Raw genomic sequence first — 23435 nt, 5'->3', positions numbered from 1 at the left:
CCTTACCCCCTTTGTATACTTAACTTATCTCTAACCTCTGGTATCCCTTTGCCTCCTCACCAGCCTACTGCCTGTTCATTCTTTCACGTAGCGACTCTGGCCCTATCACAAATCTCCAGGAAGCATCTTATAACCCTGAGAAAATAAAGACCTTTAGGCCCCCGACCCATTTTAACAAAGAAAAGCCCTTGCCCTTTTTGAAATAACTTCTTTTCCCATCTTTGTAAACGCATTCCCTTGAGGGCCAAATTCTGTGAATCGGAATTGATGAAAAGAGAATGGAAAGGAAAAAAAAAAAGGCAAGAAAAGAAACAAAACACTCACAACTTAAGATTTGGCTCAATTATATATTTGCCAGGTATTTTATTTTTTCTAAAAACAATAGAAAAAATCAACTTTAAAAAGGAAAATGTACTTAAATAAAAAAAATTATGGTTTATAATACATGGTTTGAATTCTTGTATAACTGCTATAAACGTTTTATTAAAGCTATTTACATTTAATGGCCATATTTACATGGGAAAATGGGGTAAACTTTACGATTTTTTAAAAACAATTCTTAAATACAAATCTGTTAAAGGAAAAAAAAAAAGATGGCAAGCATAAAAAAAAGTTCTTTTATGCCCAAAGTTCTATTTGAGGCAGTTTACATCATGGCTAAACCTTTCAATCCTAAGATCTAGCCTAGGTTGTGAGGTTGCATTTGAACATGCATTTGAAAACAGTTCAGATATGAGGAATTGCTACAGTTCTGTCAGAAGGAACCTTTTTCCTTACTTTCTCTTAGTAACAAATGAGAATTCATGACCAATTCCAGTTCCTCCCTCCAATAGGTGGACTTAGGCACCAGAGTTCCTTAGCTGTTCAAGTTTGTGTTTCAACTGTTCTCGCCGCTTCCGCAACAAGTCCTTTTCTGAGATGAGCTTCTGCTCCTCTGTTTGGACGGACAGGATGTACGCGGTGGCTTTTTTAAGGATGACAACCTTGGGGGCCTTTTCATTGTTTTCCAACTCCGGGATCTGGTCACGCAGGGCAAAAAAGCTCCGTTTCAGCTCGTTTCTCCTCTGGCGTTCTAAGACGTTGTGTGTCCGCCTCTTGTCGTTCTCCTCTGTGTCCGAAGACCTGGGGCTGGCGCATTTACGGTTGTTGCTGATTTGTTTCAGGACCCTGCCACTGTCCAACTTAGCCCTCTTGGCGGCCGGATAGTCCTTCCTGGTGGAGGGGGGCGCTGCGTAATTGTGCTGATGGGTGGACACATGGCATCTTTTAAGGACCAGCGGGCTATGAGGTGGTTTGCTGTGGCTTCCCGACGACGGTGACCCCGATTCTGACCTTTTGGCAGGGGGCTGCCTTTTTTCCACAGAAACGACATCAATTTCTTCTTCATCCTCTTGTTCTTCCTCTTTAAGAAAGGAAATAGAAAACCACCCGGTTAGCCACGTTTCCTTAAAGCGATCAATGACCAGATTAAATGAATGCTGTGTAAATATAAGGCATTATTATATGAGAAAGAGCCCTGGCACCAAGTTATCCCCAGAGAACAAACTGGCCAATCCACCCTGCTCTTCTGGCCACAAAGGCCCCAAGTCAGAAAGGGAGAATGACAGCTAGGTTTACAGCACAGACAAGAAAATTACAATTCACCAGGATAAAACGTTGATGCCAATTCTTACCTAAGACTTAATGAGGCTTTGGACACACCCAAAGCAAAGCACATTCCCAAGCACCTCCTACTTTTAAGGGATTCTACCAAGAACCTTCAGGTGTTGCAAATGATAGCTCCAAATCTCTTGGTAGGACTTTAGCAACTCCCTATTTTACTGGAAGTGCAAAAAGAAAAAAAAAAAATTCTTGCGGCTTTGCCAAAAGTTGTAGGGGTGAGGGAAGGAAAAAAGTCCAATTTTGGCAAAGATTTGCTTTTAAGTGTTTAACACAGGCTGAACAGATCCCAGCTCCTCAAGCCATCAGCTCCTAAGACACCTTCACTAGTTCCCGGGGCCCCGAGGGGAAGCTCCTCTTTTTTTGTGGATCTGTGGTCCACGAAATCCCAACAGCTTCTCTCTCAGAAGGGAAGAGAGAGGCAATTCATTCACTGTCACAGAGATCAATTCTCTCTTATCCCCCTTCACACACACCCCCACCCCCCACCCCGGGGCAATTAAAATGCTTCAGAAAAGTAAGAGGGAGTGGATTGAGTTGCAAGATAAGCCAGAAGATTTAAAAACCCAAATGAAATTCCTAAGGGGAGGGAGGGAGAGGAGGGGGCTGGCCACCGGGGCAGTCTTCGAAGGGATGGGAAGGGAATCCTAAAGCCCAGTGTTCCGGGATGATGAGCTCCCAAGATCCTTCCAAATCTAACATTTCCCTTCCCAAATCTGAGAAAAGAAAAAAGGCTGGGTCAACTGAAGTGGCCAGTTGAATGAGCCGCCCGAGGAAAAATCGTGAAGAGACCCAGTCGCCCCCTTTGACAGGCCGGGAGGGGCTCCGCTTACCCGAGTCGCTGCTGGTGGTGGGCGGTGTCTCCTCGTGGAGCGCCAGGGGCTCGGGGCTGGCCCGCGGGGAGGACTCGGCCGAGGAGAGCAGAGAGTCCGAGGACGGGGAGAAGGCGGTGGAGTCCGGGGAGGCGCAGGGCTTGGGCGAGCTGCTGTCGTTGAGCGGGTAGGGGAAGACCACGGACGGGTCGATGCACTCGGAGGCGGCGGCGCTCAGGTCCTGTAGGTACAGGCTGGAGGTGGAGCAGCCGCCGGGCCCGCGGGCGGGGCTCGGGCTGCTGCTGTCTTTGCGCGCAGCCTGGTAGGAGGCCAGCTTCTCGGAGACGAGCTTGGCTGCGGCCGAGAAGCCGCTCCACATGCAGTCCTGGATGATGATGTTTTTGATGAAGGTCTCGTCGTCCGGGTCGCAGATGAAGCTCTGGTTCACCATGTCCCCTCCCAGCAGCTCGGTCACCATCTCCAACTGGTCGGCCGTGGAAAAGCTGCCGCCGCCGCCGTCGTCGTCCCCCCTGGGGGAGAAGGACGCGACTGCAACGTAGGAGGGCGAGCAGAGCCCCGAGCGGCGGCTCGGGGACAGCGGCGGGGTGGGCAGCAGCTCGAATTTCTTCCAGATATCCTCGCTGGGCGCCGGCGGCTGCAGCTCGCTCTGCTGCTGCTGCTGGTAGAAGTTCTCCTCCTCGTCGCAGTAGAAATAAGGCTGTACCGAGTCGTAGTCGAGGTCATAGTTCCTGTTGGCGAAGCTGACGTTCAGGGGCATCGCGGCAGCCTGCTGAGGGGGGCACACAAAAGGGGGGGGCGGTCTTGAGTTAAGAAGGTCTGGGTGGGTGCCGCAGCCCGGCGCGGCGCGCGCCCCGATGCCGAATTGCTCCCCTTCCAGCGCTAGCCCCAGAAGGGGCGGGTGGCGGGGAAGGGCACCCTCTCACCCCCTCCAGGTGGCCCCCTGCTATGTGGGACACACGCTTGGTGAAGCAGCTGCGGAGCGCCCGCGGAGCTTGCGTTTCCCCCCCGGAGCGCGAAGCCCGGGGAGTCCGCCCCGCCGCCGCCGAGCGATCGAAATCGGCTTTGGCCTCCTTAAGCGGCCGGGGGAGGCGGCAGCGGGGAACACAATCTGCCAAACCCCAACACGCTGTTTTGCGCCACCTGAAGGAGAAGGCGAGAGGCGCCGCGGCGGGAGCGGCTGCGCGCGGCCCCCTCCCGCGCCGGGCCCCTCCGCGCCGCGCCCGTTCCCACTCGCGCCCTCGCCGCGCTCCTTCCCCCGCGGGCGCCGCCGCCCCTCCCAGCTCCCCCGCCGCCCCTCCATCCCCACCCCCAGCGCGCCCCCCTTTCTTCCTCCGCCGGCTTTTCTCCGTGTCTTTCGGCGGCTGGTGGGGCGAGCCCAGCCGCCGGCCGTAACACTTCCCCCCATAAATAAAAGGGGGGTGTTAGATAATAACAGGGGCACCTCCCTTCAACACCCAATACGGCGACGCAACTGCGCCAGAGCCCCTGCTGCGATTCCGCGCCTGGAGCCGGGCGTCTTCCCCTCACCCGCCGAGGGTAGCAGCTGTTCTGGAAAAGCCCGAGCCCCGCTCCTTGCCGCCCCTCCGCATCTCAGGGGCGAGGGGACACCAGGGGCGGCGGCGGGGGAGCCAAGGATGGGTGCAGAGATTTGCCCTCGTTTCCCCCAAGTCCATGATTCCGGGAGAATCGGACACATCCCTGCCCAGCCTCCCTTACCCTGGTCCCTGCGCCTCCCCAACACCCAGTCCCAACCAGTACCTCGGAAGCCCAAGATCCCTAATTTTACTATTCTTTTAAAAAGCCGAATGCCAACTTCTTAAAAGGAGCAGGGGGCGAATGGGAAACGCCGCGGGGATCGGCGGGCGGGACGCGCCGCAGTGTCTGTCTCCGGCTGTCAGAAATGCGGTAAGACGAAATTTAAATGCCCTTTCCGAGACGCGGAAAAGTCAGCGGCTGCGGAGCTCTCTGGCTCCCACACGCAATTTGTAATTCTTACTCCCAGGAGCTCAGGATGGACAGGGCTCTCTGCCCACCGTGAACCACAGCACCCCCCCCCCCCCAAAGCAAAAGCAGTTAGTGCAATAAAGCAGGAATGTCCAGCTGGTCGGGGGCCGCGTCAATATACATAAGGAAAAATCTCAAAAAACGAGTTTTAGAAACGCACCCGTTGTCCCTCTGCCTTCTCCCCTCCCATCTTGACAAGCCACTCTCCCCCATCCAGTTCTGGTTCGTCCTCACTCCACCCCGAGCTACCACAACTACTCTGAGAAAAGTGTCAATAGCGCAGGAATGGCTGAGACGACACCCCAGTTCGGGCATTCGACTTCGACTCGTCGCGGCATTGCATTAAGGCGGTAGGGAAAATAAATGAAAAGGCAAATAAATCGGGGTGCTTACCGGGTTTTCCACTAGCCGAAGGAAATCCAGCGTCCAAAAAGCGGCGAGGAGCGCCTTTCAGAGCAGCCGGTCGCGGGCAGCGGCGGGGAGAAGTGTCTCCCCAAATAAGCAGAACAGCCTCTCCGCGTCCGGAGAGTCGCGCTCTCCCTCGGGTCTTGTAAGTTCCAGGGGAAAGTGTCCGCCCGCGGCAACGGGCAAAGTTTCGTGGGGGCGCCGGGGGTTGCGCCCCGTTGGCAGGGGTCGGCGGGCCGGGTGGGGTGGGGGCGGCTGGGCCGGAGGCGAAGCCCCCTTTCGCTCCGGATCTCCCTTCCCCGGGCGCCCGGAGCGCCACTCGGCTCGCTCGGCTCGCTCGGCTCTTCCACCCTAGCGGGCGCGCCCGCTCACTCCCTCTGTCTCTCGCTGGGATTACTACAGCGAGTCGGATAAAGCCCGAAAACCGGGTTTTATATTGCTAGGCACGATCCCGCCCCCCTCTGTTCTCTTTTTCCCGCCAAGCTCTGAATAGCCCTGCCCTTCCCGCGGCCGGCTGGGAGCCAGGCGGCGTTCGGGGCGCAGCGGTGGCGGCAGCAGCTGCAGCGGGGAGAAGCGCAGCTCGGGGGTCCTCGGCCGCACAGACCCTCGCATATAAAGGGCTGGTGGGCGGGGATTCGCGAGAGAGGATCTTTTTTCTCTCTCCCCCGCCCTCGGCTTTGGGAACTGAGGAGGGGCGATTCTGGGAGGGACGGGGGTGGGGGAGCGGGGAGGAGACTCAGCCCTTTCGGCCTGGCACTCCAGTGCGCCGAGCTATCGGATGTAAACAGTCAGAGCGCAGCTTGAATTAACTGCGCGCGCCTACCATTTTCTTTTGCTCGCGCTCAAACCCTCTCCTTTTCTCCGCCGCTGCTCTGGCGCAGCGCTCGGTTTGACAAACCGCATACTTGTCCTGCGTGCTTAAATCATCGCAGGCGGAACAGCTGAGCCTTCAACACAGAATACACCGTGTACCCAACCGCCCCGCCACGCACGTCCCGGGCGGACGGGCGCCTCCCGAAGGCTGGGGACAGGGCAGCGTTTGGAAAATCAGTCCTATGAAGACGGGAGGGAAGCAGGGGTATTTATGGGCGCGCGCTCTGAGTGTGTGGGGTGTTAGTGTCGACGGGGATAAATGATAAGAGATATAAGGAGGAAAATGATGCCTGGAATATTAAAATAACTCAGCAACCCACTGCCACGTATACTTGGGAGAGGGCGTTACGAATAAACACCCATTGCATTTGTCGGCGGTGTTATGCCTTATATGCCTACAGCTATCTATTGCGATTGGGTTACCTTCCACCCCAAATGAATCCCTCAATTTGCTGCCTAAGCAGCAGACACCCCCGCCCCCGCCCCTCCCACGCAGACCTACAGTGGGGTCGGCGGGAGCCGGCTGTTCCCCCAGGACGCGCTAATCCCTGAGATCTTTCCTGCGTGCTCCCGAACTGGAGTTAGGGAGGAGCGTGGTTGCGGGTGCGCGCGGCGGGGGACCGTCCCCCGCCCGCTTTCTGCCAGTCTGCACCCGCATCCCACCCCCACGCCTCTCACTCGGAGTTCCCAATTCCGCAGCCAGGTTTCAGTAAAGAGACAAATCCTCTTTGCGCCCCGTGGCGCCGGTTTGCACCAGTCTGGGGTTCCCAGGTTTGGGGAAAATCAAAGGCGCTAGACGCGAGAAGTTTTTGGTGGGGGGCGCAAGCCTCGGGGCTGCAGTTCCCAGAAAGCGGGGGAGGAGGCGAGCTGGAGGACCCTGCCTCGCGAGTTTGCAGAGACTCTGGTGAAGAAGACCGTTAACTCTTCCCTCCTCGGGCAAACCGGACATTCACTTCCTTTCTGGGTCTTCTTTCCACTTTATATTGGAATCGAGATCATGCACAAAAAATAAATAAAATAAAAATTTAAAAAATACATCAATTCTTATCAAAGTAGAGGAGTCAACTATTACTTCCGTGCCTTTTTAGTGGGTCTTGGGCCAATTAAACATTGGCCAAATTTCAAGCATTAATTTCCTAGTTCACTGACTAAATTTTTTTCTCATCACCAGTGTTCAGTGAAAGTCCTTAGGTATAATCTGGTACATCTATATACATTTCTTGTACACATTCAACCCAGAATGTTGCCCAACACGACACAGGATTTATTCGCTCCCTAAGTGAATCTATATTTAATATACACTATATATTCCCTCGGGATTTGCTATTTTGCATTACACCAGGGCATTAAAAACAAAGGCAATCTTCCCACCGGGGTCGCTCACCCTAAAGCATTTTAAGTAAAGTTTTCCTCCCCCCCACCCCCCGGCCCGTCCCCCGCCCCATTCCAAACAGAAGAAAATTCGGGGAGGGGGGAGGAGAAGACCTTGCAGAGCGTGTTCGAGATAAATTATTACCCGTTGAGTTTGCAGCTCAGCGTTCAATTGTTAAATGAGTAGCAACTTCCTCCAAATCAAGCGCACAGCGCAATTCGGCTTTAAGGGTTGCAAATTTCTCCGGCCTCTGGGCCTTTGCCGCAAACGCTGGGAAGCGACCGAGCCCTAGTCAAGGTTTTGCTGCAAAGCGTCTTTCCCCGCCCCCTCCCGGGACGGCACCCGCGGTGGGGCTTGCGAAAGTAAAGTAAGTGTGCCCTCTACTGGCAGCCGAGATCACTGCGCCCGGATGCCGACTGAGGGAGGGAGGTTGGTGGGGGCAGGGGTGTCCGGAGCGCAGGGTTTCCTGCGGGGCGAAGGATGGGGCGGCTCCTTAAAATGAGTTTCCAGCTCCCTCCTTACCGACTCCTTCAGGCCCAATGCAAAGGAGAGGAAGGAAGAGGAATCACTGGAAGGAAAATAGCTCGGAGGCGGCTATTCGACTGCAAAAACTGGTGAAAATAAATCCATCGCTACTTATCGACAATGAACATCACCCCATGGAGAACTGATGCTATTTATGGAAAACACGAAATAATTAACAAGTACAGACACGAAAAAAAATGTCCAACGAAACTCTGAAGCAGCAAGAAAACCTTTAGCCTGCACTCTTAGAAACCCATCATCTCCTAACCGTAGAGTTTTAAAGCAAGATCTTGGATTCATTGGGGAAGACCAGGAGCTGTGGAAGGGGAGGGGGAGTGAGAGGCGTGGGTGTGGGATGCGGGTGCAGACTGGCAGGTATTTGTGTTTTGTTGTTATTATTTTTTAAAAAAATTTTTTTCCCCAAAAACAGCGCTGATGAACAATAGCCAGATGTTTTGATAGTGATGGGGGAGGGGCGTCTGAAATTCCACTGGAAAAGAGTGTAAAGGAACATTTTGTTAAAAAGTTTTCATACCGAAACAACTGGACAGTAAAGGTTGCAGTAAATGTGAAGGGAGTTGACATTGCATGTTTCAGGGGTGCGAATATCTCAAGTAGTCTTGTTAGGAGAGAAGGATGCTTGACAGTGTCTGATCACCTAGGTTTATCCTCAGGAAATTTGGCAACAGGAGATCCTTCCTGCAAGAGGCCTCTTTGGGTGGTGTCCCAGGAATCTGGCACTTTGGGCTTTGCTCTGCTGGAGGCTAACTGACTCCACTCCACAGGACACACAAAAACAAAAACAACAAAACCCCAAACCATCCAACCTAATCAAACAACAGCAAAAGTAGGTTTAGCTTGACTTCAGAGGGGAGTTTTTGAAAGCAGTTGAAGAGGGCACGGATGCCCTGCCTTAATGTCCGACAACTGAATTATGCCAGCCTGATGTGGGACCGTTGAGGATGTGTGAACCCCAGACAGATATGCTGCTTGTGGCTTCAGGACTCAAACTCTCTCTCCCCCAGATTGGTGACATCACCTGGTGTGTTACTTTCAAGTAACAGCTGGGTGTTATTTCTTGCCTCCAAATGAAGTAGGGGCCCTCCCATTTTATAGCCAGGGAAACAGAAAATCAGATCTCCACCAGGCTCAGGGATGCCAATGTCTTTTTGAAATTTTTAAGAACCACTTGACCTAGAATAGACATTTGCCAGGTTGAACATGGCTGGGGAGATGAAAACGAATAATGTCTTCGCAGATGACCGAAGTGGAACGTGCCCATTGTGAAAGGAAAATAGTCAAATAGAAAAATAAGGATTCAGAGAATGGAAAGAGTTTGTAATCCTAATCACCCAGAGATAGCTGGGTAATAGTTGGGGTTTATCTTTTAAGGACACTGTTTAAGCGACAATTTGGTCTTTCTGCCTCCTTTTGGAAGTCAGTAGTAGGTGTCTGTTGACCAAGCATTCCTGGTTTGCTGGTCTAGGGACACTCTAAGGCTGTGTCTCTCCTTTTTTTAGGGTGTTGTTGGGGTTCTAAGAAGAGGCAGGGCTCCAGAAGGGCCGCTCTGTTATCACCCCCAGGGTCGGGACTCCAGGTAAACAGTCCAGTGAGATTGCCTCCCGGAAGAGAACACTGTGTCACTGCGGGGAACATTCTTCCCTCCAGGATGGTATAAATAAGAATCATGAATTCTCACAAACTCATATTCTCACGATGACTTTGTGGGTGCCACTTTTAGGCTTAGGGAAAAGGAGAGGTGTGCAGAAAGAATGAGCAATTTGATCCAACTTTCTCGACTCTTTTCAGAGATGTAAAAGGAGATATTCAGAATGTGTGACTTACATGGCACCAGTCGTCATCTCCCCTGTTCTTTGAATATCTCTTCCCCCACCCCTCCAAAAGTTTCCTACCGAGTGAGTTGATCTTTGACAGATAAGAGCAGTGACTAATATAGACAGAAACTGGACCCCGGTGATCCAACCAGCTCCAACGTGGGGGTGAGACAGAACTCCCCACCCCTCCCCGGCCCCAGAAGGCTGGCTTGTAATTTCAAAACCCCTTGAAGTCATGTGGGGCCTGGCAAGGAGGGAGGAGAGAGGGGAAAATGATAAACCTGTATCTCCAGCAAAAAGATCATTTTGAAAGAAGGGCCATGAGATTCAAACCCAAGCTGGCCAGGGAATGTTAAAGGCAGGGAAGATCTCATCAGCATTTTCATGCCAACCATGTGTCCCAGTGAGAGGAGCACTGGGAAGCTCTTCAGAAGAAGAGCGGATGAAATCTGGCCAGTCGTTCATTCATAGGAATGATAACAAAAAAAGGCAGTGAAGAAAATCTTGGTGCATTTTAAAAAAACGCATGGTTTTAAGATGCTGTCTCCCTCTCCCATCCCTATACTGCATCACTTAAAGGAACCAAGAAGGGAAGAAAAAATAGACGTTTTTAACTTAAAACACTAGAGCCTACATTCCCTGTGTTGCATTGAGTATATCTGGTTGATCTCTTACCCACTGACTTCAGATCCTGGCGGAGGGTCCTGGTCTCGACCCACTAAACGTTAGTCTCGTCTCCAGCTTGGCATTCTTTTATTCCTCAGTCCTCCGCGAGCGAGCCTGCCTCCCTTTGTAGCCGCTGGAGTAGACAAATGGCTCCTTTGATTAGCTTCTTCAAAGGCTCGGTTTATTGTTCTGTAAGTGCCAACCCCAAGCCAATCTCAGAAGCCTCCACACTTTGTCGCTCACTTGGCCCATCTTTGCTATGGTCCTTTTGGGCAACATCTGTCCTCAGGATGGACCCTAGCTGGGTTGGAAGTGGAGGCGATTGTAAAGGACACTCTCCCCCCTGAGCGGGGGGAGATGTTAGCTTCTTAATCTCTGACTTTCTTTTGGAAGCCAGTAGGGATAGGAGTCTGTTCCTTTTATGGACTCGTAGAAATCCCAAACCAAGGCTTCTGACTTTCCGTGGGTAGCTCACCCTTCGTTGTTCTCTTTTTTAGATTGTCTCTTCCTTCCCTAACTGCATTCGAAGGAGCTTTCTCTCAGGTACCTAGTGACCTCGGATCACCAAAGCCAATGACCTTTTTCTCCTTGTCCCTCTCGACTTTGCTGCTTTAAAGGGAAACTGATGGCTTTTGGAGATGATTGCTCCTTTGGTTCTCATAAAATGATGCTTCTTAACTGGAGGTGATTTTGCCCCCCAGGGGATACTTGGCAAGGTCTGGGGACATTTTGAGTTGTTACAAAGGGGTGGGGCTTACTCCTGAATGTCCCCCGATGCCCAGGACCGCCCGACCACAGAAAGGTGTCGGGCTGGTGTGTCAGGCTGAGAGTCCCTGGCACAACTCCACCTGTGCTGAGGTCATTGACCCCCTGGTGCTCTTTCTCCTACATGTGGTGGCATGTAGCCGCTGGAATCATCTTGCCCTGGACTCCTAATAGCTCCTAGCGTAACACTGCGTTTTTCCTTGCGTGCCGATTCATTCTCTTTGGTATTGAAAGTCTTCAGTGGCTTCCAACGGCCGGAAATCGAGTTTGAGGCTCCTCTTCCTGGGCTCGGCATTCCAGGCCCTCCTGCATCTGCTCTCTGCCTTCTCTTTCCCACCAATCCTGCACTTCAGAGAAACAGATGATGTAGAGTCACTCCGAGTGACACGCGAGTCCCCAACTCAGCACTTCTGTTCAGGTACTTCTTCCAGTCTCACTTGCCTCTTCTTGGTTTATCTAAGAACGACCTTTCCTCCAGGATGCAGAGAAAGCCCTATTTCTCTGTGGAGTCTCCCCTTACTACCCTTGCCGGTGACCACCAGACAGAATCATGAAAGTTTGGAGCCGGAAGCAGTGTTGGAGAATTTCTAGTTAAGTTGTTTGGAAACACGAACGTTTGTTCTCAGAGTGGGATCCAGGGGACGCCTGGCGAAAATGGGCTCCGTGTGGCATTTTCTAGACACCAGAGAAGGGCCCTCTTCTCTCCTTCTTTACGAGAGTACAAATGTCACAAGTCGGGGATCAAATCTGGCCCCAAAGTGAGGGATCAGTTAATCCTTTTAGAGAGAATGGATGCACACTCACGTGCCACTGGGGAAGAAATCTAATGGGTAGACTTGTTCAATTATGTTTTGGCTCTATGAGAATCTAGTATATGAGCAGAGGCTGGGGAATTGGCTTGCTAAATCCGGCAAGTGCCATGACCTCCCCAACCTCACTTTTCTCATCCGTAAAATGGGACTACCGTAACTGTAGCGCCTACCTCCTTGAAGATGCTGCAGGAACTGAAAGAGCTGGTGCCTTTAGCACAGAGCCTCGTGCCTGGCCTGTACTTCGTGAATGTTAACAGTTGTTGGTGTGGGTCCTTGATTTAGCAGAAAATTGTTTATCGAGCTATTTTAAGTTTACTGCATCACCATTGCATGGTGCCCCACAGACAATTGCATAACATCTGGATCTCCTATCAGTTCATCAAGCATGAAAAATGGTGGTCTAAGTCAAGCTTGTCATCGGACAGAGGAGAAAGTGACGTCTGGCATCACAAAGAGATTACCTGATGTGTGGTGGCTCATTCCTGACCCACCCGTCTCCCATCTGCAACGGCTACAGGATTTACTATGCCAAGCGTATGCCCTTTTATAGACCTGTTCATCCAGAGAGAGCAAAATTCTGGAAGTTCTGGAAGCAGAATTATGCGTTGTTCCTATTTAATACAAACCAAGGCATTGTGTGAGAATTTCCCTCCTTTGACGGAATTCCTCTGTCCAGTGGCTGTCCAGGGGCTGACCACCAGGGAGTGGTCCTGGAAGACGCAGCGCCCTCGGGAGTAGCTCGGTCCCCGGCTCGTTAAGGCTTGTGCTGAGACCTGCATCTGCTTTCGCGCCCTGGCGAGCTGGCCTGGACACTAGAAAAACTTTGCCTTCGAAGCATCGACCCACATCCAGATTTAGAAACTGTTGACTTCTAGCCCACATTTCTTCCTATCAGATTTTAGTTCAAGGACGGCTAACTCAGATGCTTACGGGGACGGGGCGGGGGGGGGGGGTGCGGGCTGCAGCAAAGAATGTAAATTAGGAACACAATAGGGAGCGGTGGGGACTGTGCCAAACTGGAGAATGTTTGTCTGTGGGAGGCTGCCAGCTGCTTTTCAACAGCCTGCTAGTCAACCCCTTCAATATGGGTCTTCCAGTTTCTCAAGGAAGGTAGGAATTCAGGTTTTAAAATGTTGGCAACTAATTTTAAAAATTGTGTGTAGAAACAAAATGTGTCTGTGGGATGGATTCAGCCCTCCAGCTGCCAGTCTGGGATCTCTGCTTTTAGGTTTTAGTAATGTGCTCTTCTAGGAGCTTTTCCTGATGGTTTCCCCCTTCCCTTGAGGTTTTAACCATCCCCTCATTCTTTCGTGATACGGAATCTAATAGTTTACTCCTTTGGTGGGTTTTCATGTCTGACTCCTTGACCAGAAGCTTCTGGGGTCAAGGAAGATTGTGGTTTATTCACACGTGCACCTACCAAGCAAGCCAGTGTGTTGCACTACCGTTCTGGGGCTGCCGTTCACAGAGCACATGGGTCTACAGGGTCTAGCTAGCCCAGTGCTTGGTGCTTGATAGGCCCTCGGCAAATGGAGGGAGCTTACAAGAAGAGGCATACCCAGCCCAGGCCAGTTTTATTCAAAAGAGAGAAAAGCTTTGAGAATTCCTCCTTGCTTCAGTTCCACTGACAGGCAGGTGTCCTGGATGACAGGTGAGCCCCGAGATGGTTGGAGGGAGGGGGATGAAGACAGGAGCCAGCCCAGAGAAGTCGAATGGACTCACTGGCTAAAAAAACCAAAAGCAATAAAATAAAAACCTAACCAAAGTTCACAGCAGCTTTAAACACCACCCCCTCTACAATGTTATAAACCTATCCAGAGGAAAATCCACAGGAATTGAAGAGAGGAGGGAGGTATGGGAATTGGGCGATAGGTACCAGGCTGGGAGAAGCTCCTGCTGTCAGAGTTTTCCCATGGAAAGTGATGACCCTTTCCAGGGTCATAAAAGCAATGTCATTGGCAGTGATCAACATTTGTCACAGAAAGGGACTAGCACAGAAAATAGCAAAGCCATTGAAGACTAAGTATAGCTTCATGCCCCCCATTTTTCTGTCTCTCTCTGTTTCTCTGTCTCTCTGCATGAACTTGGTCATGAGGCAGACTGCATCATCTCTAACTGGGAGTTAACAACGTCAGACAGCCACTGTGAGTGCTCCTTAAATCCCTGCAGGAACGCTGTGAGGTGTAGATTGGCATTCCGTTGTATGGACGGGCAACGGAGGTGTTACAAAGACTTGCTCAGATTCACACAGAGAGTGCTAGAGATGGAATGCAGTTCCAAGTCCTTCTGATTCCACAGCGTCTCCCGGATCTGCTCTACCGTCAAGTTGGGGAGACACTGGGACCAGGCATTGTTATTTCTCCGCTGCTGTTGCTGCCGACTGGGCCAAGTTTCCTGTGGGAAATGCAGGAGGCATCAAATAGAGCCCTTTCCCTCTTACGGCTACCCCTTTCCGTGGTGCATAATGGCAAAGACATTTGAGGGTCAAAGAGAACATGAGTGTCAAGACAATGAATTCACAGAAATGGACCAGTCCTTGCCCTCCAAAGCGCTTGGTAAAGCACACTTTCTCTCTCTTTCTGCCTGGAAAATTCTATAAGGCAGGTGAGCAACATTTTTGCTTTTGCAGCAGACTTTTGTGTTGCTGAGGGGATGAGGGCAGAGGAAGGGCAGGGGTGGTACACAGGGGAGAGGACGCGGCCCCGCAGTCCTCTAAGCCCTGGCCGTCCCATGCTTCCCTATTAGATTAGGGTCGAACGCCAGCACTGACTCTGGATGTGGAGCCTTGGAAACATTACTTCCCTGAAACGAGCCTCAGTTTCTCCAGTTTCTGTAGCAGTGATAACCGCCGCTTAGAATTTTCTCGAAGGTGAAATGGGAATACACGCCCTCAGAAATGATAGCTGCTTTGTTGTTAAGATGAGAACGTTCTTTGCTTCAGAGCGTCCGATTTCTTCATTTTCTCTGATCTCTCGGATCGGAATGCCATGGCCTAGCTCTGGGGCTTCGTCGAGGGACCTGGGAGGGAACGCAGGGTCAGTGCCAAGTGTGCACCTTCGCCAGCATCCTGATGGGCGTCTTCGTGCGGTAGGTCTTATGATTGGGGGTAAGCCCAGGCTGGTGACTGGGCTCCTCACTTTCGGCTTGCACCCAGCCTCCCGTCTGCAAGGTAGAGTGGACTCCTCTCTGTGCCCCTCAGTCCCAACGGACTGGGAACATCCGTGCCTTTGGAAACCCTCGGCTGCTGTCTGTGGGCCATCTTGGAATTGTCACCCTCACTCTGCCTCTGCAGGGAGGGATGGGGGGAGGGAAGTAGAGGCTGGACACTGGCCAGGGAACTTCACAGGCCCAACAAAGAATTTCTTAAAAGGGCTGATTTGGTAACAGGCAGAGGGGAATTCCGTGGATAAATAATAATTTATGCAAGGAATGCCATCTGCTTCCCTGTTGAAGCGTTACTGCATAATCGCAGGCTCATTTCCCTTCCCATTCTGTGCCCTTTACCTTTCAACCCCTAAAATAATTATACTGACACCTCCCCAGCTGACTGGGTGGGAGGAGAGGCTTGGGCTGCCCAGCTTGGATGCTGGCTGCAGACAGTTTGCCATAAAACTGAAATAATTAATTTTAATGCATTAGAGGATTAAACACTAAATAAGAACATCTTGAAGTTCTGGCCAGTATATCTAGATGTTGTGCTGGAAATTAAAAAAACTGGCTTCATGGGAGACATTCAATTGTAAATTAAATTTGGTCTTTGAACAAAGACCCTGTTATAGGGTTCTCTAATTAGATTAGGAATCAAAACCGGTGTGCCCCAAGCCCTCTCCATGCCACCCTACCCTTACTTTGGCATCTACGAGAATGTTTGGGGTCTCTGGATTTATGTATGAATTCTTCCGTCTCTCTTCGCAGCTTGGGTGAATTCTGGCGGAGGTGGTGAGGGGTAGACCTCGCTTTGGGGGGTGGTGAGGTGGAGGCTCGGAGGTCATTTTGGGGATCAGGCTAAGTTGCCGCGAGCAGAGAGAGCAAGCCGGCTTGAGGACCGACCCTTGCCTGCTGGTGTGTTGGCTCAGATGTAGATTTTGACCTTCTCAGCATTTATGACATTTTAAAATAGGGTGCCAACACTTAAAAGTCAATAGATATCACATACGAGTCTGAATTTCTGCTTCCCTTGAGAAGCCAGCTTTGCTAATCCTGGGCTTGCCTTCCCGCGAGGCTGGAGGCTGAGGTAGCGGACGCCGCTTTAGAAGATCCTCGAGCGTTGCGGCTTCAGTCTCTCCCGCTGCTGATGCAGAGCCCACCCAGCTTACTCACAGCCCCTTCGTGGCGTCTGCCTGGTCCTCGCAGGCCTTTGAGTTTGCCACCTCTGATTTAGAAAATTTCCCGGTCTATCTACAGCTCTGATTAGAAGGGAAGATTTCACCCTTAGAAAGGAGGTATGCAAGAAATGTTTATTGAATACTAATGCTACTAGGTAATATGAAGCACACACTGTGTTCCCATGTGCCTGTCCCTATTCTTTAAAAAATATTTTATTTATTTATTTGAGAGAGAGCAAACGAAAGAGAGAGAGAGAGAAGGAGAGCATGAGCAGGGGTGGGGCAGAGGGAGAGGCTGAGCAGGAAGCCTGATGCGGGCTCGATCCCAGGACCCTGGGATCATGACCTGAGCTGAAGGCAGCTGTTTAACTGACTGAGCCACCCGGACGTCCCGCTTTTTTTTTTTTTTTAATAACAGCTTTATTGAAATAAAATTCACACACCATACTGTTTATTTATTTATTTTTTGAGTGAGAGAGAGAGAGAGCGCACGTGTGCTCCTAGGTGTAAGCGTGGGGGTGGGAAGGGGCAGACGAAGGGAGAGCGAGAATCTTAAGCAGGTTTCACGCCCCACACAGAACCCAATGCAGGGCTCAATCTCAGGACACTGAGGTCATCACCTGAGCTGAACCAAGCATCGGATGCTTAACTGACTGAGCCACCCAGGCGCCCCAACGTTTAGGACGTTTTCATCACCTCAGAAGAAACCCTGTACCTGTCGGCAGTTACTCGTTATCTCCCCCCAACACCCAGCGCTAGGCAACCACGACTCTGCTTCCCGCCTCGACGGATTTGTTTATTTTGGCTACCTCCTATCAGTGGAATCACACCATATCTGGCCCTGTGCGACAGCCTCTTTCCCTTCGTGTATTGTGTTCAAGGTCCATTCATGCAGCCTCTAAGCAGTACCTTACTTTTTTATTGCTGAGTAACATGGTAGTGTGTGGCTATATCCCACGTGATTTCTCTCTCTATTTGTTGAGGGACACTTGGGTTGTTTCCACAATTTACTATTATAACTAATGCTGTTAGGAACATTCCTGTGCAAATTTTGTGTGGATGCAGGCTTTACTTTCTCTTGGGTATGTGTATATAGACACACGCGTCTACGCGTGTATATGAGAATATATACATGAGAATGGAGACTCTGGATCACAGGGTAACTCTATGTTTCACCATCTGGGAACTTCCAGACCATGTCCCGAAGCAGAGGAGCCATGTTAGAACCCCACCAGCTGTGCACGAGGGTTCCAGTTTCTCCACAGTCTCGCCAACACTTGCTCTTATCTACCTTTTTTATTATAGTCCTGCTGGTGGTGTGCAGCGGTATCTCATGGTGGTTTGGATTTGCATTTCCCTGGTGGCCAGCAACACAGAGCATCTTTTCATGGGCGTGTTGGCCATTTGCCAGCGCTGTTGTAAGCACGTAAGTGCACTAATTCTTTGCACCACAACAACCTTGACAGATAAGTACGATTATTACCATGTTTCCTAACACATGCCAAGCTCAGACTTTCAGTTGCAAGCTTTCTTTTGGGGGGATGAAATTAATCCTTATTATACAAAAGGGAATTTTAGTTCCTGGTTCTGGAAAGGAGAGTAAATCTCAAAAGAAGACCGTCTGTGCTTCAGTAATTCCTATTTAGCATGCTTTTCCTCTCTCAGGACCTTTGCATGTGCTGTTCCTCTGCCTTGAGCCGTCTTTCCCTGGCTAACTTTTGATCACCTTCTTGAGTCTCTGAGAGGCTTCTCTGACCCCGTCCAGTCCAATTCTGGGCGCTTGTTTGTCCTTGTAGTACTCTGGACGGACCATAATCACATCCATTGGTTAGTGTCTTTCTATGTTCTTGTCTTTCTTTGAAACAAAAGGTTTTTGTTCTGTACACTTGTAATTATGCTATTTCTGTTCATTTGTATTCCATTTTTAAAAAGTTTAACACTGTATTAACAAAATCAGTGGTGTAACTGAAACCATAATTTTACGTGGCTATAAAAATATTCTTGGAAGTGATTATAAAATAGCTCCCTTAACCATTCCCTTTAAAAATGTTTAAATTTTTATCATTGCTTTGCTATGGTAAAGAACACTGACATGAACATCTTGGGGCATAAAGCTTTCATCTGTAGGATTATTTCCTTAGGGGAGAGCCTCAGCAGTGGGATTATTGAGTCCGAAGCATTTGTAAGGCCCTTGATGCACATTGCTAAAGCCCTTGCAGGGAGGTGGTACAGTGAACTAGACTGCCCCGAACACATATGACAGTGTTAGCACTGGGTTTATTATCTTTCTAAAAAAAGCTTTGCTTGGCGTTTCTTTGATGAACAGTGGGGACAAATGTAATAATTACATAAACAATGGAAGCGCATCTTAACTGATAGGCCAATTAAAAAAAATAGATACTACATTATTGGTGTGGTTTCCTGAAGGAGACCTGAAAAAGACTGAACGAGAGCGTTTGCTGGTGAGGATAAGAGAATGAAGTGGCCCGAACAGCCTCAATAAAAGTGCTGATAATGGGATTTGCTGATAAGGCAGAAGGACATATGGCTGGACTCTTACTCTGTAGCTCATTTCTTCTGCCTTATCAGCGTAGAGGCCTGCTGCTCCCCTGCAAATGAGCTACACCTGGCCGTGCAATAAAGAGATTTGCTCGCTGCAGGTGGACAGTAAGAGCTGCCCGAGACAGCTCCCAGCGTAGAGGACAGAGCTAAAGATGCAGAAGGTTGGAACTGGAGGAGGCTGGGCCAACATCAGGAGGTGAAGCGTTTTCAAGCATTTTAGTTCAGTTTAATTGACCGGTGGAATCGTTCATTTCTGTGTGAAATCCCAACATGGGAGCCGGGTGGGGGAGAGCAGAAGGGGGTGGAGGAGGGCCATTTGGTCCCCTCTGTCATTCACAAAGGGCCTCGAGATGTTGGCCCTTGTCTCCAGATGAGATGCCAATGCGATCCCAGGGACACGTGATGGGATGGAGAGATTTCTGTCCTTTGACTTTCCTCTGAGCACTTAACACGTCGTAATCACTGAGTCCTCACCGTAACCTCATCAGACGGATACCGTTGGTACTTACGTCCTGTAGAGGAGGTCACCACAGCACAAGGAGGTTAAATAATCTGTCTACAGTCAAACACTGAGGAAGGGGTGGAGCAGAGCTTCAAACACAGGCAGTCTGAAGAGGGCAGGATAGAGACTGTGAAATTGGAGGGTACGAACTATGATTAAGTGGATAGACACTGGAAAAATGCGGTCCATTGCGGTAGATATCCTGACTTTTAAAAATTATTTATTTATTTGTTTGAGAGAGAGAAAGTATGAGTGGGAGGGGCAGAAGGAGAGAATCTCGAGCCGACTCCCAGCTGAGCACAGACCCTGACGAGGGGCTCGATCCCAGGGCCCTGAGATCATGACTTACGCTGAAGGCAGATGCTTAACCAACTGAGCCTACCCAGCTGGCCCAAGGGGTGGACACCCTGACTTTTAAAAAAACCTGAATTTTCATTGAAAATGGGGTTAGCCAAGCTTGGCTTCCTGAAAGATGTCTATGAAATCAGCATTTGAAGTAAGCAGAAGGCATGGATGTCAAGGAGGGCCAGTAGAGCCCCACGTAGCCATTTGAGGGTCAGGACCTGAAGAAATAAATGGAACATTCCTATTAACAGTCTGTTTACTTGTTTGTTCCCACACTCGTAACTCATGAAGCAGGAAATGGATAGAGAACAGAGGCCCTTAGGTTCCAAGCCTGCTGTCCATGCTCTATAAATCCAGATGACTCTCTGAGCCAAGGTCCTTTCAGCTTTGAAATGGGGATAATAACGGTATAAACGTCATCGGGTCCTTGGGGGGAATAAACGAGACCATGCATACAACCTGCTTCTTTTGTCTGGTACATCACAAGTGCTCAGACAATGCTCACAGTTAACATGCAGTTATCCTCTCTTTCAGGAGGTGTTTGCTGAGCCTCACCTGTACTCATTGGGTTAGTGGAAATGTCTAGGATGACCCAGGAGGGGGATAAGACAAAGTCCTGAGGCCAAAGATTTTAGCTACGAAGTCCCTTGCCTTGAAATGTGTTGATGGGTAAGAATGTTTGAGCAATAGGACTTCATAACTGACCCAAGCATAGAAATGGATCAGGACAAGGGGTGTGGCCACATGGTCTACTGAGAGCACAGACTCAGAAGCACCCAGAAGTCAGGCCATCTTTTTTTTTTCTTTTCTTTTCTTTTCTTTTTTTTTTTTTAAAGATTTTATTATTTGTTTGAGAGAGAGAGAGAGAGCACAAGCAGGGGAGGGGCAGAGGGCAAGGGAGAAGCAGACTAGCAGCTGAGCAGGGACCCTGACGCAGGGCTCAATCCCAGGACCCTGGGATCATGACCTGAGCCGAAGGCAGCTGCCTAATGGCCTGAGCCCCGCCCCGCCCAGGCGCCCAGGATTGCGGCTTTTTTGACATGGGTTGTGTGCTGTGCTCCTTTGAGCTGCTAAGGATGAGCAAGATAAAACAAAAGGGAAAAATTAGAGCTTCCCCATTACTTAGGGTCAAAATCGGGATCTCTGGGGCGCTTGGTAGAGCACGTGACTCTTTTTTTTTTTTTTAAGATTTTATTTATTTAGTTGACAGAGATAGAGACAGCCAGCGAGAGAGGGAACACAAGCAGGGGGAGTGGGAGAGGAAGAGGCAGGCTCATAGCGGAAGAGCCTGACGTGGGGCTCGATCCCATAACGCCGGGATCACGCCCTGAGCCGAAGGCAGACGCTTAACCGCTGTGCCACCCAGGCGCCCCGAGCACGTGACTCTTGATCTCTAAGTTCAAGTCCCACATTGGGGGTAGAGATTACTTAAAAAAATCTTTAAAAAAAAAAGAAAAAGCAAAAGCAAAACCAAAATAATGATCTCTGTCATAGAATGCACCGTTAGACCTTGTCTCTGCAAAATCAGCTAAAGCTGAGTTGAATGAATTGGAAAGAATTCAGGCCATCAAACAAGGTGCCTGAATTTGCAGATCACCCGCTGTGAATAAATCATCTAAAAATTACATCAGAGCTCAAACAAAAGTTCTGTGTCTCTAAATCGACACTTTGAATCACTTTTTTTATTTAACAAAAAAAAAAAAAAAAAAAGGAAAAGAGTTGAATGGAGCCCAGGGAGACAATCACAATCCTTTGAAACTCCAAATAAGGCTTTGGACCAAGTAATTTTTTTTTTTAAAAATTGGGCTTTGGAACTGAAATCGTCTTATAAACAGCAATGATTCCTGCAGCATTGGCCACATTCTAAATTCTAAATCAAGAGCCTGATGCGCCATGATTTCATTTTATTAATATTTTTTAATTAAACAATATTTCCGAAGACTTCATTTTTTTAGGTTAGCAATTTTATGTTCACAGCATCATTGAGAGGATGGGATTTTGCATATATTCCCTGTCCCACACATGCACAGCTTCCCCCAGGATCTACAACACTTACCAGAATGGTACAGTTTCCACCAAGGAGGACCCTACATTGACACATCACGATCTCCCAAAGTTCGCAGTTTACCTGAGCGTTCACTCTCGACATTGTAGTTTCTAGGGTTTGGACAAATGCATAGTGACATGTATCCATCATTATAGTATCATCTAGGTTTTTCAAAGCCTTAGAAACTCTGTATTATCCATGAGAAACAAATAAACAAATCAAAAAATGGGCAGAAGATATGAACAGACACTTTTCCAATTAAGACATACAAATGGCTAACAGACACATGAAAAAATGTTCAAAATCATTAGCCATCAGGGAAATTCAAATCAAAACCACACTGAGATACCACCTTACGCCAGTTAGAATGGCAAAAATAGACAAGGCAAGAAACAACGATTGCTGGAGAGGATGTGGAGAAAGGGGATCCCTCCTACATTGTTGGTGGGAATGCAAGTTGGTACAGCCACTCTGGAAAACAGTGTGGAGGTCTCTTAAAAAGTTAAAAATTAAGCTACCCTATGACCCAGCCATTGCACTACTGGGTGTTTACCCCAAAGATACAGATGTAGTGAAGAGAAGGGCCATATGCACCCCAATGTTCATAGCAGCAATGTCCACAATAGCTAAATCGTGGAAGGAGCCGAGATGCCCTTCAACAGATGACTGGATTAAGAAGTTGTGGGGGCGCCTGGGTGGCACAGCGGTTAAGCGTCTGCCTTTGGCTCAGGGCGTGATCCCGGCGTTATGGGATCGAGCCCCACATCAGGCTCCTCTGCTATGAGCCTGCTTCTTCCTCTCCCACTCCCCCTGCTTGTGTTCCCTCTCTCGCTGGCTGTCTCTATCTCTGTTGAATAAATAAATAAAATCTTTAAAAAAAAAAAGTTGTGGTCCATATATACAATGGAATATTACTCAGCTATCAGAAAGAATGAATTCTCAACATTTGTCGCAACATGGACAGCACTGGAGGAGATAATGCTAAGTGAAATAAGTCAAGCAGAGAAAGACAATTATCATATGATTTCTCTCATCTATGGAACATAAGAACTAGGAAGATCGGTAGGGGAAGAAAGGGATAAAGAAAGGGGGGGTAATCAGAAGGGGGAATGAAACATGAGAGACTATGGACTATGAGAAACAAACTGAGGACCTCAGAGGGGAGGGGGGTGGGGGAATGGGATAGACCGGTGATGGGTAGTAAGGAGGGCACGTATTGCATGGTGCACTGGGTGTTATACACAACTAATGAATCATCGAACTTTACATCAGAAACCGGGGATGTACTGTATGGTGACAAACATAATATAATAAAAAAACATTAAAAAAAAAAAGAAACTCTGTATTATCTATTTGTCCTTCCCTCACCACCACCCCAACCCCTGTCCAGAAACATTGATATTTTTACTATCTTCATGGTTTTGCTTTACCCAGAATGTCATATGGTTGGAATCATACAGCATGTAGCCTTTTCCAAGCGATGTCTTTCACTCAATGCCATGCATGTAAGCTTCCTCCATGTCTTTTCATGGCTTGCTAGCTCATTTCTTTTTAGCCCCGAGTAATATTCCATTGTCTGGATGGACTGCAGTCTATCTATCAATTTATCTACAGGACATTTTGTTGCTTCCCAGTTTTGACAATTATGAAGAGAACCTGCTAAAAAAATCTGTGTGTAGGTTTTTGTGGGGATGTAAGCTTTCAGTTGTTTTGGATAAATATCAAGGAGCATGATTACTATGATTTCATTTTAAGTTTTTCAGCAGCCCTGTGCTATGATCATCCCTATGTACATTTCACACATGAGAAGGCTGAGGTCTGGAACGTCACGATTGACTTAAAGATACACACTTAAGAGTCAAAGTGGGACTAGACAAGTCTTGGTCGCTGATGGGACGCACTAGG

The 23435-nt window shown here is 49.2% G+C and overlaps 1 protein-coding gene across 2 annotated transcripts; it reads right to left on the bottom strand.

Annotated features, from left to right (window-relative positions):
- Window positions 1–330: 330 nt before the first annotated feature.
- MYC (MYC proto-oncogene, bHLH transcription factor) lies at window positions 331–5489 on the bottom strand. Of its 2 annotated transcripts, none has more exons than XM_026495412.4 (3): window positions 4890–5489; window positions 2493–3261; window positions 331–1402 (listed from the first exon to the last, which is right to left on the bottom strand). In XM_026495412.4, the coding sequence occupies exons 2-3, from the start codon at window positions 3247–3249 to the stop codon at window positions 840–842; spliced, it is 1320 nt and encodes a 439-aa protein (XP_026351197.3). In that variant the 5' UTR covers window positions 3250–3261; window positions 4890–5489; the 3' UTR covers window positions 331–839. The 2 variants fall into 2 exon arrangements, with proteins under 2 accessions (XP_026351197.3, XP_026351198.3); XM_026495413.4 differs by having other exon boundaries at window positions 2493–3258.
- Between the last annotated feature and the right edge of the window lie 17946 nt (window positions 5490–23435).

This window comes from Ursus arctos, unplaced genomic scaffold (assembly GCF_023065955.2).
Source record: "Ursus arctos isolate Adak ecotype North America unplaced genomic scaffold, UrsArc2.0 scaffold_6, whole genome shotgun sequence".
In the NCBI taxonomy this organism is placed as follows: Eukaryota; Metazoa; Chordata; class Mammalia; order Carnivora; family Ursidae; genus Ursus; species Ursus arctos.
This window is presented reverse-complemented; position numbering and strand designations above follow the sequence as displayed.